The sequence below is a fragment of the Scardinius erythrophthalmus genome (genome assembly GCF_964197995.2).
Source record: "Scardinius erythrophthalmus genome assembly, chromosome: 19".
Taxonomy (NCBI): domain Eukaryota; kingdom Metazoa; phylum Chordata; class Actinopteri; order Cypriniformes; family Leuciscidae; genus Scardinius; species Scardinius erythrophthalmus.
Window position 1 is genome coordinate 16,728,596 of NC_138239.1, and position 16,984 is coordinate 16,745,579.

Consider the following 16,984-nt stretch of genomic DNA (forward strand, 5'->3'; position numbering starts at 1 on the left):
CCAGTTTTGAATAAGAATAAAGCATTATCCTAATTTAAAGGAGGTTTTTACTTAAAAAAATCTTTAAGATAGAGTTTTAATTTGTACATGTATGGGCCAACCATGATGTAATAAAAAGAATGACACCTTGACTGTCCACCACGGTTGCCTCTAACAGCCTGCTGTAGGCTCAACTGTGTGGAGGAGTCGGGCCCGAATCGGCGCGAAAATTCACAAAATGTGACGTCATGCGCGTTCTTGTCTACTTGGGCTTACATCCGTACGGCATGGCAGCCATTATTAGTAAGCAGCGGCAATCGGTAGTGTTTTCAAATGGTGTTTTCTTACCTCAAACATTATGCTGGTGAATCTCGATGAGCCGTCAGTGGTTGCTACGGCAACCCTGGTTGATTTGGTCGTGCTCTATGAGCGACGCGTGTGTGCACCGAGAACGAGCATGAGACTGGCTGCAGTTCCTCTAACGGCCACTGGTGTCAGTAACCGTTAGAAATTTTAGAACCTACGCAATGCTCCTTTAAAGTGAGGCTGAAACAAGTCAAATTCTAACATGAGACGAATTAACTACTAAAGCATTATCACTGTCCTCTTTAAAGGTACACTGTTGTGTTTTTAAGTATTTTATTAGCTAAAATCAATGTCTTTATTCATAAATATGTCCTCATTGGTATAAAATTACCAGACTTATCTGACTTATCCTCGTAAGTGAAGAATTTCTTATCTTTATATCCATGGAGGCTTCCATGTCATTCCGCCATCTTGAAAAACTATAATAGCAGAGAGGGACAAAAAGCACTAGCCTACCTCAACGCATTTTCATTCAGAGCCAGCGTGACTGAAACCAGCTGAAACGGACAAGGAGATCAGTGAGAGGCGCTTGTCACTGCCCCGGCAAATTTGAAAGGCTGCACTGACTGCACCGTACTTTATAATGCAGGACCATAGTTATTTTGAGCCACAGGAGAAGGAATCCTCGTCGCCAAAAAAGCAAAAAATCTCATTTAAAAGGAAATGTGACCAGCGAATTAAAAAAACGAGGGTAAATATCGGGATAGCTTTTCCCAGGTAGAAAGAGCTAATGAAGGAGAAAGACTTTGAAAGGGACGCTGAAGTTGCCTGCTTTCTTCTCGACAGGTAAGTCAATGTTACGGTCTAAATTACAAGCTTTTTTTCATTGCCTGGTTGTGTAATTCATTATATAGGCAGCATAACAGTAGAACATGTATAGTAAACCTCGATGAAGTGCTATTGGAAGATATGTTGTCATAGCTTCTTGGTACATAACGGCTACCGTAGTTGTAACACACATTTGAAAAGGCGAGGCGCTAGAGAGCACTATTCGTTTGAATGCAAAATACAATTTCACCGCTAGATGGGAGAAATTCCTACACAGTGTATCTTTAAAGTAGATCTAGCACTATTAAAACAGCATGGGCATGTACTAAAACACAATAATGGACAAGCAATTTCCAGAAGTATTCGCATAGTAGCTGTACTCTACTGTGACAGATATGTGATTCATTTCAGCAATTTTGGAAACGGATTGCATTTTGCTACAATGCTAACCTGTGACAATCCAGCATCCATACATAGGATAAACAGGCCTAATTGAACAAATGAACTAGAAAACAACAAGAAGCTATTTACAGTGGTCTGACAACACCATGAATAATGAATCCTGACGAAATGTGATGCATTCGGAAAATCACGCATTTGCACAGAAAGATCAATGCTAATCAATATGACTCATTGTTTGCAATAATTCTGTACATAAACAACAGGAACAAACTGGTCTATTCAGAGTGATAGACCAATAAATCTGCCTCTCAATTTAGCACATTAGCACCTCACAACAACAACAACACACACACACACACACATGCACGCACACTTCAATCAGGCTATATTCTCCATCAGCGAAAACAAACATATTCCCATCTATGTAACAACCCTTTCAGTGGACTATTACTTTTGACTCTGCTGGGAACCCTCTGAATGCTAAACAACAATCTACAGGCACCAATAAGCCATGGATCAGAAAGCAGCCACACAGAGGTTTGTTTTAAAAACGAATAGCATTACTCCCCACACGGATGCAAACACTGAAACTGATCTTAGAGCAGTGGTTCTCATACTCCAAGGGGCCCCCATTGTTCACTTCAATATTCAAATGCTTCTTCCAGGTGTTTCCATGATTCTTCAAGGTGTTTATCATTTTTTTCTGAATAAAAATTAAGGACACATTTTTTTTATCACAATATAAAATATGTTTGTACTTGGCAAAAATGTATGCTCATAAATAAAAATGGCCATGGAGATGTTATTAATGCATGATTTTTCTAGGTTTGGAATCAGGCTACATTTTATAATTAGGCTACCTTATTCAGTATATCCAGGTTTTTCTAGATTTTGGGAATCCTGGTTCTTCAAGGAAAAAAAGTTTTTGTGGAGGTGAATTTAAAATAAAAAAATGCCTTGCGTTTTAGTTGTTGTACTTTACTTAAATTTAAATTTATTGAGGCCCCCTTGGAAGTTTGCTGAGGTCCCATGGTTGAGAACCACTGTCCTTACCAGCAGTCACATCTTCATGCAAGAGATCTCACCTGCAAATAATGACAAGGCCTCATGGAGGACTTCAGATCTTGAGGCATGGTCGGTTTCTCTAAGTTTAGGGAAGATTTGCGATAGGCTTCTTTAGCCTGGCTGACAGTTAGCGTCGACCAAGAGCTGCGCTTCATAAATTTGCCCTCCGGGGCCATAGCGATACTCTCGCATGCCGAACATTTTACGTCGTTGTTGCTTTTGGAGGTCTTGAGAGAAAGGTCGCCAAAGTGCCCATGGTCTGGGTAACAGTGAGTAATATGATCTCCGTGGTGCCGACTCATGATGCTGGGAGTCCGGTAGGTGCTGTCGCTGTCCAAGTTGTCATCAGAACTCCACCAGCCAGCTATCCCTGAGCGTTGCTTGGAGTCTGACTTGCGTTCCTTGCTCTTACTCCGTTTGCTGTGTTTGTGATTTCCATGGTGATGTCCGTGATGGTGGTGGTGGTGATGTCCGCTGTCTGAGCGAGAGTCTCCCTTGGTGCCATTCATCTTAGAAGACCCCTCGAGTGAGTGGGATTTGGTGAAGAGCTTCTGGACGGAGTGCACCAGGTGGCGGATGCGCCCAGGACTCTCGTTGCGCTGCTCGCTGCTCGTGGTGGTGGCGGACGTGCGCTGGTACTGCAGCGTGTGGAAACCGTCTCTATGAATTGGCAGCTGCTTCTCAAATTGGTCGAGGAGGTTCGCGGGAATACGGTTCATCTTCCCGGACCCGCCGCCCCCACTGACACCGACCCCTCCACCGCCGTTGCCACCGTGAGAAGTGGAGCCGTCATCCCGCGAGCTGTCGTGGTGTGAACTGTAGTGCATTCTGGGAAAGGTGCTGCTGGAAACGTGGTCAGATGCCATGGAAACGGGCATCACCATGCACTCTGAGTGGATGGAGCTGCGGGGCGAGCAGCGGTGCGGATCCAGAGGGAAGCTCTCGGTCGGACTGAGCAGGTAGGGAGAGCGAGGGTCGGGGCCGACATGGTGCAAGTGATCAAGGGACTGATCGCAGTCTGGCAGCCCACAGGTGTGTCCTGATGTGAAGGTGAGCTGAGGACGGCCGCTTGATAAACCTTTCATATTCCTAGGAGGGGAGGGGTAGCTGTCTTCATCGAAGTACGGCGGTGGAGACCATGAATCTAGCTGATCTATGAAAGACAAAGAGAGGAAAAGATAAGAGAGAGTGAGTGAGTGTGGCATTCAGCATCAGTTTAGAACTTGTTCAACCTTTCTGCAAACTAAATTCCGGGACGTTTCCCCATGGGCATGTAGGAAGCACTAATAGATGTTTGCAAAACAGTGTGGTGGGATTCAAACAAGCTGTTAACTAAATCACTGAGTTTTCCTGAATTCAAGAGATCCTCTTGAACCTCTGTACAGTCATGGAAAACCCAACACTTTAATGAATGGAATGAAATCAAGTTGTCTGGACAAAAGCACGTCCCATAGCCCTCCGCCGATCCTCCCCATCTGGTCCTGCCAGGCCTTACAAGGACAGAGTTGCAAGCCTTGCCATTTATCCAATGCAAAGTAAAATAATAGCCTATCATTTCAGAACCGCTGGGCCATCCGTCAAAGCCGGCTCCGGAGAGAGAGGGAGCACTTTGAGGTGCTTCAGCGGTTGTCCTTGAGAGACATTGCTCAGAGATTAAAACCACATTCACTGTGATCTTTCATCACAGTCACATATGGGCAGCTTGCCGCTATCTTCATCAGAGCTAAAGCTCAGAGATGCTGTTTTTCACATCCAGCCATTTGCCCTTTCTGACACGACTATTTCATGCTGCTGGATCATATGTCATTTCACACAGGTGATTAATGGGAATTTTCATGTGGTGAAAATACAGGGTAATGCATATTAAAATAAAGGTCATTTTTCAATTGATGAAGAAAAAAATACTGTCACAGAACACGTTAGGTTTAATTAGTTTTACTTGTTAAATTCATTCTGTTTGAATCTCTGGGATATTTGTAACAATTTTAAAGTTTTATTTTGTATCAGAGTGAAAAAACATAATTTGGCAAATATTCACATTATGTGCAAGTATGCTTATGTAATGCATTTAACCTCCTATTTTATCTACATAGGTATTAAACCTGTTTAAAAAAAACAAAGCAAGCCAAATTATCCCTGGTAATGTTCTATTAAGTGTTACAAGCTGGTACAGACTTCTTGATGACCACAAGAGTCAAACATGGTAACAGTATCATGGTCAGTACATAGTCAGACAGAAGATTATTTCCCTTAAAGGAGAAGTTCACTTTTAAAATGAAAATCCTGTCATCATATAATCACCCTCATGTTTTTTCAAACCTGTATGAATTTCTTTCTTCTGCTGAACAGAAAGGAAGATATTTAGAAGATTATCAGTAACCAGACAGTTTTTGGGTCCCATTGACTTCCATAGTATTTTTTTTCCTACTATGGAAGTCATTGGGACCCAAAAACTGTCTGGTTACTGATAATCTTCTAAATATCTTCTTTTCTGTTCATCAGAAGAAAGAAATTCATACAGGTTTGAAACAACATGAGGGTGAGTATATGATGACAGAATTTTCATTTTAAAAGTGAACTTCTCCTTTAATTTGTAGTGTTACATTCATGTGGGTTGTGCCATGGCCAACTGAATATTACTCACTTTATCTCAATAACTTCACTCATACAACATAAATTAATCATACTGTAGCTGATTATAAACTGAATTTCTACAATGGAATCGATAGCTGAAAGATTTCAGGGTCAGTACATGCCCAAGACAGCTGCAATATCAGCCAGTGCAACACAAAATTACTGAGTGTTCACTTACATCTCTCTTGAAACATCCATCGACAAGTCAAGAATACACTACCTTTTAAAAGTTTAAAGAAATAATACTTTTATTCAGCAAGAATGCTTTAAATTGGTCAAAAGTGACGTAAAAGACATTCATAATGATACAAAAAATTATATTCATCATATAATCACATAAAAACATATAATCCTGAAAAAAAAACGTACCAACCCCAAAAGTTTGAACAGTAGTGTATTTCTAACAAACACACAGACTCCAGAAAAGAAGAACGTACGCATATCTGATTCACACTGGCAGCAAGGAACTGGGTCCAAGACAAAAGCAAAAGCATCTTGGTGTGAATTTGGAAAGCAACCAATTCAAAAATTCTCCCTTGTGTTTAATTAGAGCACAAACAGAGTACTGACCCGGAGATCTTTAGCTCAGGTCAGCACACACCATAATGATGCCCAAGTCCATCTTGATTGAAGAGGACCTGAAGGAGAATGTCAAGTTTGTTTATTCTGAGTGTGTGAAAGAATATTCTAGAGTGATAGCGAATCACAAAGAGGCACTTCATTAAAATTAAACTTTGTGAGAGGCTGAACAACACAGAGAATCGCATTAAAGCAAAGCCAGAACAAACAGTTCTATTTGGATCAACATCTGTAAACACCAGCCAATACAGCCGCTTGATTACATTCTTCCAAAGGTTAAAAGCAAAGAACCTTCAAGGAATCAGATTTGTTCATCAGAAAATCGAAGCAATGTGACTGTGTCCTTAACTCCCAGAAGGCTCTGTAATAAACCACACTGTTACATTTCTGAATCTGAGGGGACGGATAAAACTGACAGGACCAGAATGGTTCTGGTCTCATTGGAGATGTAATAGTCTTGCAGCAGCCTGTTGTTGGTTATTTCTCCTTCATCCAAATCCAACTCAACTGCAGTGAAATATCTGGAGACAACAACAGAGAAGCACAGATTGCAGACTGAAATTAACAAAGCACAAAGTCCATGCCAAAGGGAGTGAATCTCTCCAACAACAACAACAAAAAAACCTGCCTTGAACGCCTCGTCTGTAGTCCTGCTATTATTTCCATAATGTAGCTATGTCACCATGTAACCCATTTTGCATAATACATTACCGCCTATTGACTATTTACTGTAAAAAAATAATAATAGTTGAGATAACTTAAAAAAATAAGGCAACCTATTGCATTCAACTTTTTAAGTTATTTCTAATTTTTACGTCATTTCTAACAAACTAATTTGCTCCAGTTAAAGTCAACTTTAAATCTTTTGTTCATGAAATGACTGATCTTAAAATTTCTTGTCAAGGCACCTAAAAATGTTTAGCAATGCATGCACCTATAATCATTGTTTTTTCATCGCCGTGTTTTATTTTTAAGGTTAGCTACACAATATGAACATCATTTGCCTCTTAAACTAGAGGAATACATTTTACCCATTTCATTCTGCAGGCAAATAAATTGCATAAGTTGCAATAAGAAGCAAGCACACATAGCCTACCTCAACACACAAATCTCAAACATGGTGATGATCAAAAATTGCAATTCAGTAAAAATATGAACTCTGAACCATATGACAGCTAAATAAAGGTGTAGTTGTAAGGCTGTCGAGGAAATGCTGTTTTTGAAACACATCATTGCATGGACTTGGAATGTAAGAGAGGTATAAAATAAAAAAATATATATTGTGAAATGTTGCACATGTGACGGTGGTTCTGATTTGGGCAAAACTGACGTAATAGTGCCTCCAGAGATGAAACATTACGGTTATGGTAAAGTGCAGTGTAAAGTAAAGTGCGTTACATATCCGATATATATGTATATATAGTATGTGTGTGTATTTATTGCCTGGTTAGCTAAATGTAAATAATCTATAACAACCTACATCTACACATCTATTACAACAAAACACAGATTTAACTCACAAACTTAAAGAGCAATAACAGTAAGTTACTTGGTTGACTGTAAGTGAAGTCACATATGACCATAAGTAGACTGTTAATGCTGTAACCCTGAGTGAGTGAGCAGAGTTCTGACTCATCACTGACTTATCCGTGAACCAATCTGACCGATTCGTTAAAAGGAACTGGCTCGAAAGATTCATTCATTCGTGAATCGGACTACAGGGGTCACGCTGCATGTTTGTTGCTTGGTGAGTAAGAACCAGTTCTCGATTTTCAATTGTATAAATGAAACAACAGGGTATTTACCAGGGTAACTTTGAAAATAAGGCCTTATTCTTGCCCATGTATTCTGATATGGGCCTTCCTGTGATGGCTGGAGAGGGCTCTTGATCTCAGTACGGGTTCAGAGGAGGTCATCAGAGGCTCTAGATGTTTGTGTGAGTGTTATGGCACTGCTCGCCGGTGCTCTACAGCCTCAAGCATTTCCTGTCACCTCATCTCATGATTTCAGTATTCTTACCCTGGACGGTCCCTGCTGAATAAATACGGCTTACTGCAGCATCCTGCTTACTAACAGCATGAGTGCAATCAGCCACAGGCGCCTTCGCATCTCTCCCTCGTTCTCTTTCTCTTGTCTCTCTGCAGGGGGCAGCAGGTAGAAGCTTTATTTTGCTGACTCTGTCGCTACAGCAGCGCTAGTGAAGATAAATGATCCATCCACCACATTAACACTAGAGAAAGGACCTGATGGAACTGTTAAAACCGCACAGCCACGACAACAGCCCTGACAAAACAAGTGAGCTCCCTATAGACTACATAGGGACCATTCTTGCCATCAAGGATCCTCATAAGTGAACCCACTACACTCACAACTGATTTAAATGGATTTAGATGTTAGCAGCGTAAGTAATAACATGAGCATACAAATACATAACACTATTGTGTAAAGTAATATTTTTCTACATTTTTGACAAACTTTTCCAGAATTAAAAAATATGCATATGTATTTTTTAGTGTTGAAAAGAAAAAGGTTTATATATATAGGTATATTTATGTCTGCCATCATCTCAGACCTTATTACAATGCATTCTGGGATTACATGCAATGCTGCTTTAGAATTTGCCTAAAATTAGGTATCTTAAGAGGCAGAATAATTATGTGTAAGAAACCATATGAATGCAGGAGATATCTCTCTTTTGTCACTCCAGCATGCTTCATTAAGCAGAATGTTCCCACAATGCCCTACGTTGTTCCAGCTTGACAATTAATCCTCCAATTAATCACCCCCCTCAAAAGTGATTGCCACAGCAGTCCTTTTCTTGCGTCTCAAACAATCTCACTTCATATGAACTCACTTTTAGAGAGCAAGGACATCATTTTCTCCTGCCCAGGAGAGTGAGAGATTCCTAGAGTCTGATAAGCCCAGTGAGTTCCTGTTAAATGCTTATCGTTAAGGAGTGAATTAGCAATACTGGGACGAGGGCTATTATCTGTGCCTGGTTCTGCTCAGAGTGGTAAAACATGCCTATTACAGCAGACTAAAGACAAATATTTGGGAAATAGACAGGTTTATGGACTATAAAAATTCTAGAACATTTGAAAGCACCATTTGTAAAAATGAACAAATCAATGCTCACTTAAGGGGCGTTACACTGATACTGATTTTCAGTGACAAAGCAACAAGAAGTCAGTCGTTTTCAATGAAAGCTGATTTCTGTCAACATTTGTGACTGCTGGGTACTGACATATGCTGTTATTTGAGATTAACAAGTAAGCAAATCAGCAAATTATGCAATTAATTTGATTAATTTTAATCGATTAACAGATTAAACCTTAATTAAAATGTTACAAATATACTTTTAATTAGGACTGTTATTCAGTTGCTGAATAAATACTGAAAAACATTAAAATGTGTCTTTGTAAAATTCTGGGAGGTGAAATGTGTTTCATAAATCATGACGTTTCAACCCGTAGCTGGTGGGTCCACACAATGCAAACACAGAAATACACGGAAAGAACACAAAAAAGTTTGCTATAGGAAATCATTCAGGAGTAACTAATGTATGTGACATTCAAAGGCAGACTCCCAGGCAAATATTTAACCCTTGTGCATCAATTTAAAAAAGTTACTCATAGGTCCAAAGAGGACAAAAATGTCCATGTCAAAAAACGGTCATAAAAAGTTGAAGCTTGGGAGCACAGACTTAACTTTGGTATCATTTTAAAGAATACCCTTGCCAGATTATTGCTGATGTTAAATTTTTTTTATAAGTAAATCCAAAAAAAGTTATATAGGTTTAAGTTTATGAAAATTATTTATGAATATTATTTTATATAAAATATATATTTTATGAAACAAGTTGAACTCTAAAACGGCTATCAAAGCCATAAATCTAAATAAGTTGTGTTCCAAATTTGAGGTTGATATCTCAAAAAATGAGCTTACAGTAAGATTTTGTTTGGGCGCAGTACCAAACTGTCCCCATTGGATCCCAGCAAAACTCCTCTGGTCACACAGTGATTGGCTTTGTTATTTGCAGTTGAGTTTTTCTCTCTCAATACTACAAACACACACATGCACACAAACACCTTTTTTTTTTTTTTATAACACACATACCAACCACACTCTGACATCCATACCAACACACCCACACAATTATCATTGCATAATTTATCCAACTGGCTCTATAATAGCTCAAAATTCATGCAGTTAACAGTAACCAAAAAACAAAAACTTACTCATAGGTCCAAAAGGGACAAAAATGTCCAAGTCAAAAAACTCTCATAAAAATGTTATGCTTGGGAGCAAATACTTAAGTTTGGTCTCATTTTAAAGAAGACCCTTGGCAGATTGTTGTTGAAGTGAAAAAAGTGAAAAACGTGCAACCAAATTTTTTTTATAGAAGTTTAAGTTTATGAAAAATATTTATGAACATTATAATCAATATTTTATATAAAATATATATAAGTATTTTGTGTAACTAGTGCAACATTTTTTTTTTCAAATGAAATGGGGGTGAAATAGTAAAATTACAATAAAAATAGACACCTGTGCCAAAATTAATGCAGTTAACATAAAAAAATAAAAAAAACTTACTCATAGGTCCAAAAGGGACAAAAATGTCCAAGTCAAAAAACTCTCATAAAAATGTTATGCTTGGGAGCAAATACATAAGTTTGGTCTCATTTTAAAGAAGACCCTTGGCAGATTGTTGTTGAAGTGAAAAAATTGAAAAAAAGTGCAACCAAAAAAATGTTATAGAAGTTTAAGTTTATGAAAAATATTTATGAACATTATAATCAATATTTTATATAAAATATATATTTTATGAAACATTTGGAACTCTAAAACTGATATAAATTCAAAGCCATAAATCTAAACAGGTTGTGTTCCGAATTTGAGGATGATATCTCAAAAAATGAGCTTTCAGTAAGATTTTGTTTGGGCGCAGTACCAGACTTTCCCCATTGGATGCCAGCAAAACTCCACTGGTGAACACAGTGATTGAATTTTCGATTTGCAGTTGAGTTTTTCTCTCTCAAATATTACAAGCACACACATGCACACAAACACATTTTTTTTATATAACACACATACCAACCACACTTAGACATCCATACCAACAAACCCACACAATTATCGTTGCATAATTTATCCAGTTGGCTCTATAATATGCCGAAGCAGAAAACAGGAATAAAGCGAGTATTTGCTTTATAGGCCTAACCTGAAAAAATGGCACCATCTGATAAAAAATGGTTAAAATGTCAATTTTGAAGCCTTGCCAACAGAATGAAAGCCTATTAAAAAAGATTGCATCATTTTATAGTTAAACGGCACAGGGATTAAAAAACGCAGTTTTAATGGGTTTCAATGGGGACATTTTTGTCCTTAAGGTCCTAAGAGGAAGTATTTTGTGTAACTAGTGCAAAATAGATTTTTTAAAGAAAATGATGATGAAATAGTAAAATTCCAATAAAAATACACACCCGTGCCAAATTTTATGCAGTTAGCATTAACACAGGCAAAGTGATCCAAAAAACAAAACTGAAAAAGCCAAAAATGTCCTCAAGGATGCACAAGGGTTAAAGGTAAAAAAAAAGAAAACTGCACAAAAAAATTTGCAGTTGCCACAGTAACCAGTACATAAAGTGTCTTCAGCTGTGTCATGTGACAGAAACGGTTTCAGATCTTTGCAGAAATGCCGTCACTTCATTAAGTATTAATGATACAAAGGTAGTGAAGTCAGAACCCAAAAGAGGGATGTTTTACAGAGCCATGCACCTATTGTACAATATTTCACATTTTTAAACCTAAAAAGTCAAAAACTTGCAAATTCTGCTTATCTCAGCTCTTCAGCAAAGTTATTTACCGTATCACATTAAAAAAAGCAGACAATCACATCACTAGCATCAAAGTTGGGGATGACCCTAAGGATTTCACCAAGTAACCATCATATATCAGGCGTACTACGTGCCCCAAACCAGATCCAACTAGTTATGACTTCATTCTCAATATTAATTGGAATGGAAATCCACCACTTAAATTGCAAACATATCTAAAACTTGCAAGAAAATAATGTACATTCTTGAAACTTAAAGCTGGTTAAAAGCAGCTTGCTATACCTTTCCAGGACCATGGACAGCGCCTCATCATTTAAGCTTGATTTCATTACAACCACTGCAACTACTGTACTTTAAAAGCTCTATTGTAATCATTTAGAGTTTAATGAGAACAATGCAATGTGAATCTAATGTAATGCATCTAATATCTATAACCAAACTAATAAGAGATCAAGCAGAGAGGTAGCCTAGAAATCTAGACGCACCCTAGCAGCAGCAAAATGTATTTTGCAGCCAGGGTAGTCTAGCAACTCTCCGTTGACTTTCGGAGCTGTAAAAACCTAAATTGGGTCAGGCCAATCTTATTATTGTGTATAGAGTAGGCGGGGCGGGCTTAACATAATGACGACAGAGTTGCGACGGTTCCCTGCTACTTGAAAACAAAGAATGGCGGCTGCTGCTGGAGAACAGTCTTTCGAATCAGCTTTGGCCGCGACTCTGGAGGACTTGGAGTTAAGTTTTCTTTGAGAAAAGAGCAAAGAACGGCACTTAAGTCATTCTTAAAAAAGGAAGATGTGTTCGTAGTTTTGCCGGCCAGATTCAAAAGTTGAATCTATCAACTAACGTTAGCTCCGCTGTTGGGAAAACGCTCTGGTTGGTTGAAGCGCTGTCCTATTGCGTGCAGAGTGAATTTGAAAGACAGCCGTTTATCCCGCCCCTCGGATTGAGCCGTGTCTATGGTGAGTTGCCAGACCTAACATCTTGATGTAGGTCTGGCTTGCCAGGCTAGCAGACCAACATCCCTGGTCTCACTCAGATGATCTGACATCTCAAAATATCTAAATACCTACAAAATGCCTACACTACAATTAAAAATTATTAAAACAAATGGTACCTCTGAATGAATGTCAGTTTAAAAAGAAGATACAAATGCAGACGCATAAACAAAGGTACGCAAGCAAACAACATGCATACCAACAAACAAGGGTACACATAAGCAACCAGTAAAAAGTAAACACACACAAGCACACTATAATAGAGTTTATATTTGTACCTGGAGGAAATGTGAAATCTTGTTAGATTAAGTGCCGTGTCTATTTTACTGCCTGTTTACTGACACAGAGATCAAGGCAACACAATTGACCTTAACCTTAGGACACACTAAACCAATCACAACAAAGAGAATTTACACATTAAACCAATCAGGGCAAAAGCAAATAAATACTAAACTTACAAAAGCAAAGAGACTCTGCAGCACACAACAAACACAGAACGCAAACTCTTCTCGATCTAAGCTGTGTAAAGCAAGGGACTGTCAGTGCGCAAACTGAATTTATCTGTGTAATTTTAGATTGCTAGATCCAGCAACCTTTTCATAAAGGCTCCCAAAGGGTAAAAACAACCACCATAACCCAGAACTGATGATTCACTAAGCACTTTGGGGCAACCTTATGACGCTTCTCTTTAAAATAAATCTTTAATTCATTATTTATTAAAACACACACTCGCACACACACACACACACACACACACACACACACACACACACACACACACACACACACACATTTATTAAACATCCGTGTTGCACACACTCTCTGAAGCTAATGTACTGGTTTTATCTGAGGATGCTGTGCTTCTTTCAAAGGAAGCTGTCATAACATTGTACTGCTTGCTCTACAACAACAGTTTCACAGTATTTTTAAGGGGGCTGAAGATAAGAGCAGAATCCACTTTTGCTCAGCTTCAGTGACAATATTTCTTCAACTTCTTATAAGAGAAGTCTTTAACAAAGTTTGCGGTAGCTTTATTTTACAGTCCCATTTTGCATTAACATACTATGTACTTATTGTAGTAATGACACTAGATACTAAACCTGAACCTACCCCCAAACCTTAACTTAACCCATGTAGTTACCATGTAGGCCCAAAAATATTTTTATCACATTCATCTAATCTTTCCTAACGATCCGCTAGCTGCCTGCCCCATAAGCATGCCGTCAAAAAAAAGCGTCTCTGTAGGCAGCCTAGGCTCTGAGATCTGCACACAAAAACAAATGGTTTAGCCAAACACTCAAAACCAAAACAAATAGTGTTCCAACCAATCAACGACAGGGGGAGGGTGTTGTGAGGTTTTGAGCCAACTTTTTCTTCAGCTCTGACTTCGCGTGCAGCCGTGCACGAGCACAAAACCTCACAACACCCTCCCCCTGTCGGTGATTGGTTGGAACACTATTTGTTTTGGTTTTGAGTGTTTGGCTAAACCATTTGTTTTTGTGTGCAGATCTCAGAGCCTAGGCTGCCTACAGAGACGCGTTTTTTTTAGAGCTAACGGATTGTTAGGAAAGATTAGATGAATGTGATAAAAATATTTTTGCGCCTGAAATCACTGATACCACCTTTAAGCTAAACAAATGCAATTTTAAATACAATATTAAAGGAGACATATCATGCTTTTAAATCGTTCCTTTTAACATATAAATCATACATTTGTAGTCTATATAAAGCAGAACTGCAATGCTTGGGTCTGAATTCCTCATTATTATAGCTCCACAGGCCCCCTTTTTACCCCTTTTCTGGTGTGCGTCTGACATCAACTCGTTTTGGTGCGGTCTCTTTAAATACAATTGAGACACATCATACCCCGCCCCCTTTCCAGTTTGTAGAGGTTCAACTCCACCCCGTTCGGCCATTTTTGTAGTTTAATAGCAGAGATACGATTATAGCGGCACAGAAACTTTTTATTCACACGTTATTAACAAAATGTCAACAACGGAAGACTTGTCCAGCCAGCCTTACATGTTCGAGCCAGAGTCCGGAGCCGGAGCGAGATGAAAATGAAGACGACGAACCTGCAGAAGAACGTCTTCATATGGATGTATCGCAATGGTGTGTTACTTACTGTATTTACACATGAAACTTTGGTCTTCCGACCTTTTACCACCGTGTCGATTTATTTTGATTAATATGTGCGAGGGAGAGAGAGCAAGACAGCGTCTAGTATGGAGAAGGTTTACACTTTCGCCAGGGTCTGAAGAGAGAGAGTGAACGCGCGCGCGACCGGGTCTCTCTCTCTCTGCTCGTTCTTTCAGTTAAACATGCGCACTGTCATAAGCGCGGCAGTTCATCTACATTAGACGGTGTAATGAAGCGTATGGGTTACTACATCCAACAACCGAACATTTTAACTTACCCTCTCGTTACTTCTGCATCTTTTAGCTTGGACTACAAAATTGCAGCGAGAAATAATAATGGCGGATCGCTCGAAGTGTTGGGCTGGAAGTCAATGTCCTTATTTGGCAGTTCCGCTGCAAATACTGTGACGTGATTGTTCACAAAACGTCATAGATAACAGAAAAATCTGAACAGGTTGAAAAAATGACCAAAACAGAATATAAAGATATCAACGAAGCACCTGAAGAGAATAATTTCAACTTTTCTGTACTTCTAAACACTCCAAATATACAACAAAATGCATTTAAGGGCTAAAAAAGTGGATTTAGCATGATATGTCCCCTTTAATTTAATAAGTTCAGCTAAACATTTCACTGTCCCTTCCACATAGAAATGTATTAAAGGTGCACTATGCAGGATTTTCAAATAAAGTATAGACAAAATAATGCCTCATGGTCCACTAGAAGTGTGTGGTGGTGTTTGTGTCTACAGAGACACTGCCCTGTTCCTGTATGTTCTTATTTTCTTCTTGCATTCCTGTGTTCGGGATGTTTCTGGGTTGCAGTGGATGTGTAGCCCCAGCGAATAACGACACATGGCGCAGGCGATGGGTGAGACTTTTTCGTCTGGAAGCACCTCTAAAAGTTATCGTGCCTCAACACGAAAACAGTTCACTAATGTTGCTATTGCTTTATTGACAGCTATCTGTAACTTGACAGATTACTAGGCATTGTAATTCAGTTTTTATAATGATACGTAATTATTTTTTATTAGCGAGCTAGACTGACTGTAATTTGCAAGTGAGTTTAATCATCTTTATTACACTTCTTTAGTTCTTGTTTGCTTTGTGCCATGTTAGTTTCCATAGTTACCCTCATCTGTTATCATGGCTACTCATTGCCTACACCTTAGCCCTTTGTTACTTTGTGAATATAATTCCCAGTGTTTCTTCTGTTCGGTGTTTGGTGTTGTCCTAGGTGGATGTAATCTGCGCTCTGTTTAGTTCTGTTCATTTTGTGTTTGGAATCTCCTGTTTGTTACCTGGATTTACTTTTATTGTTTTGTTTTATTAACTCTTTCCCGCCAGCATTGTTTAAAAAAAGTTGCCAGCCACTGCCAGCGTTTTTGATCATTTTCACAAAAATTTCATGGCCACCAGAAAATTTAGTCAAATGAATATCTGAACATGCAATATATCAAACGAGAGAACAGACCCTCAGATTTTAAACAAAAAACCTCACTGAAAAAAATGATTCGTTGAATTTACTAAAAAAAATTATCGTAAGTGGTTGCACACAATTGATTTTAGCTACATTGAAATAAATGCATTAAGTTGAACTAAAATGTATTAAGTTCAACTTAATGCATTTGTTTAAATGTAGCTAATATCAATTGTGTGCAACCACTTACGATAATTTTTTTTAGTAAATTCAACGAATCATTTTTTTCAGTGCTGTTTTATTCTAGCATCACCCATTCTTTTTATCAACACTTGAATGAGGTTTTCATAAAAACAATGTTTTGAGCAAAAAGCAGAGAAAATCAGAGTAGATCGGATTCAGAAAGATGATCAAAACGTAGACGGAGTAGATCGAGTCCATCACCCCCCCTAATGCTTACACAGTAGCTAATCCTGGGTCGACATTTCATTCAGTAACATTACGCAGTTTTGATTTATATGCTGTTTAATGTTGATGATTGCATTATTTTACATATTCTTATGATTACATAGGATAACGCTAATTTCTGCATCATCTTTGCATGTGTTTTGATCAGGAGATTCAGTACTCTTTCAGATGATGTGATAGCGCCCCCTACCGTATAACAGTGAAAACACGGAAAGCCGGAAAATTCTGTCAATGGAGGGGAAAGAGTTAATAAATAAGTCACTGCATTTAGATCCTCCTTTCTGTAATTTCTGGACTGCCTCATAACAATCTTTAGTCATCAAACTATTAG

General features: G+C 38.6%; 1 protein-coding gene across 1 annotated transcript in view; it reads right to left on the reverse strand.

Annotated features, from left to right (window-relative positions):
* The window catches only part of dlgap2a (discs, large homolog-associated protein 2a), a gene marked incomplete at its 5' end in the record, with an annotated part of 54,132 nt that extends 50,467 nt beyond the window's left edge, over positions 1–3,665 (reverse strand). The window contains 1 exon segment of the mRNA XM_081348000.1: positions 2,601–3,665. Within this exon segment, the coding sequence (XP_081204126.1) occupies positions 2,601–3,665 (1,065 nt within the window).
* Positions 3,666–16,984: the final 13,319 nt, after the last annotated feature.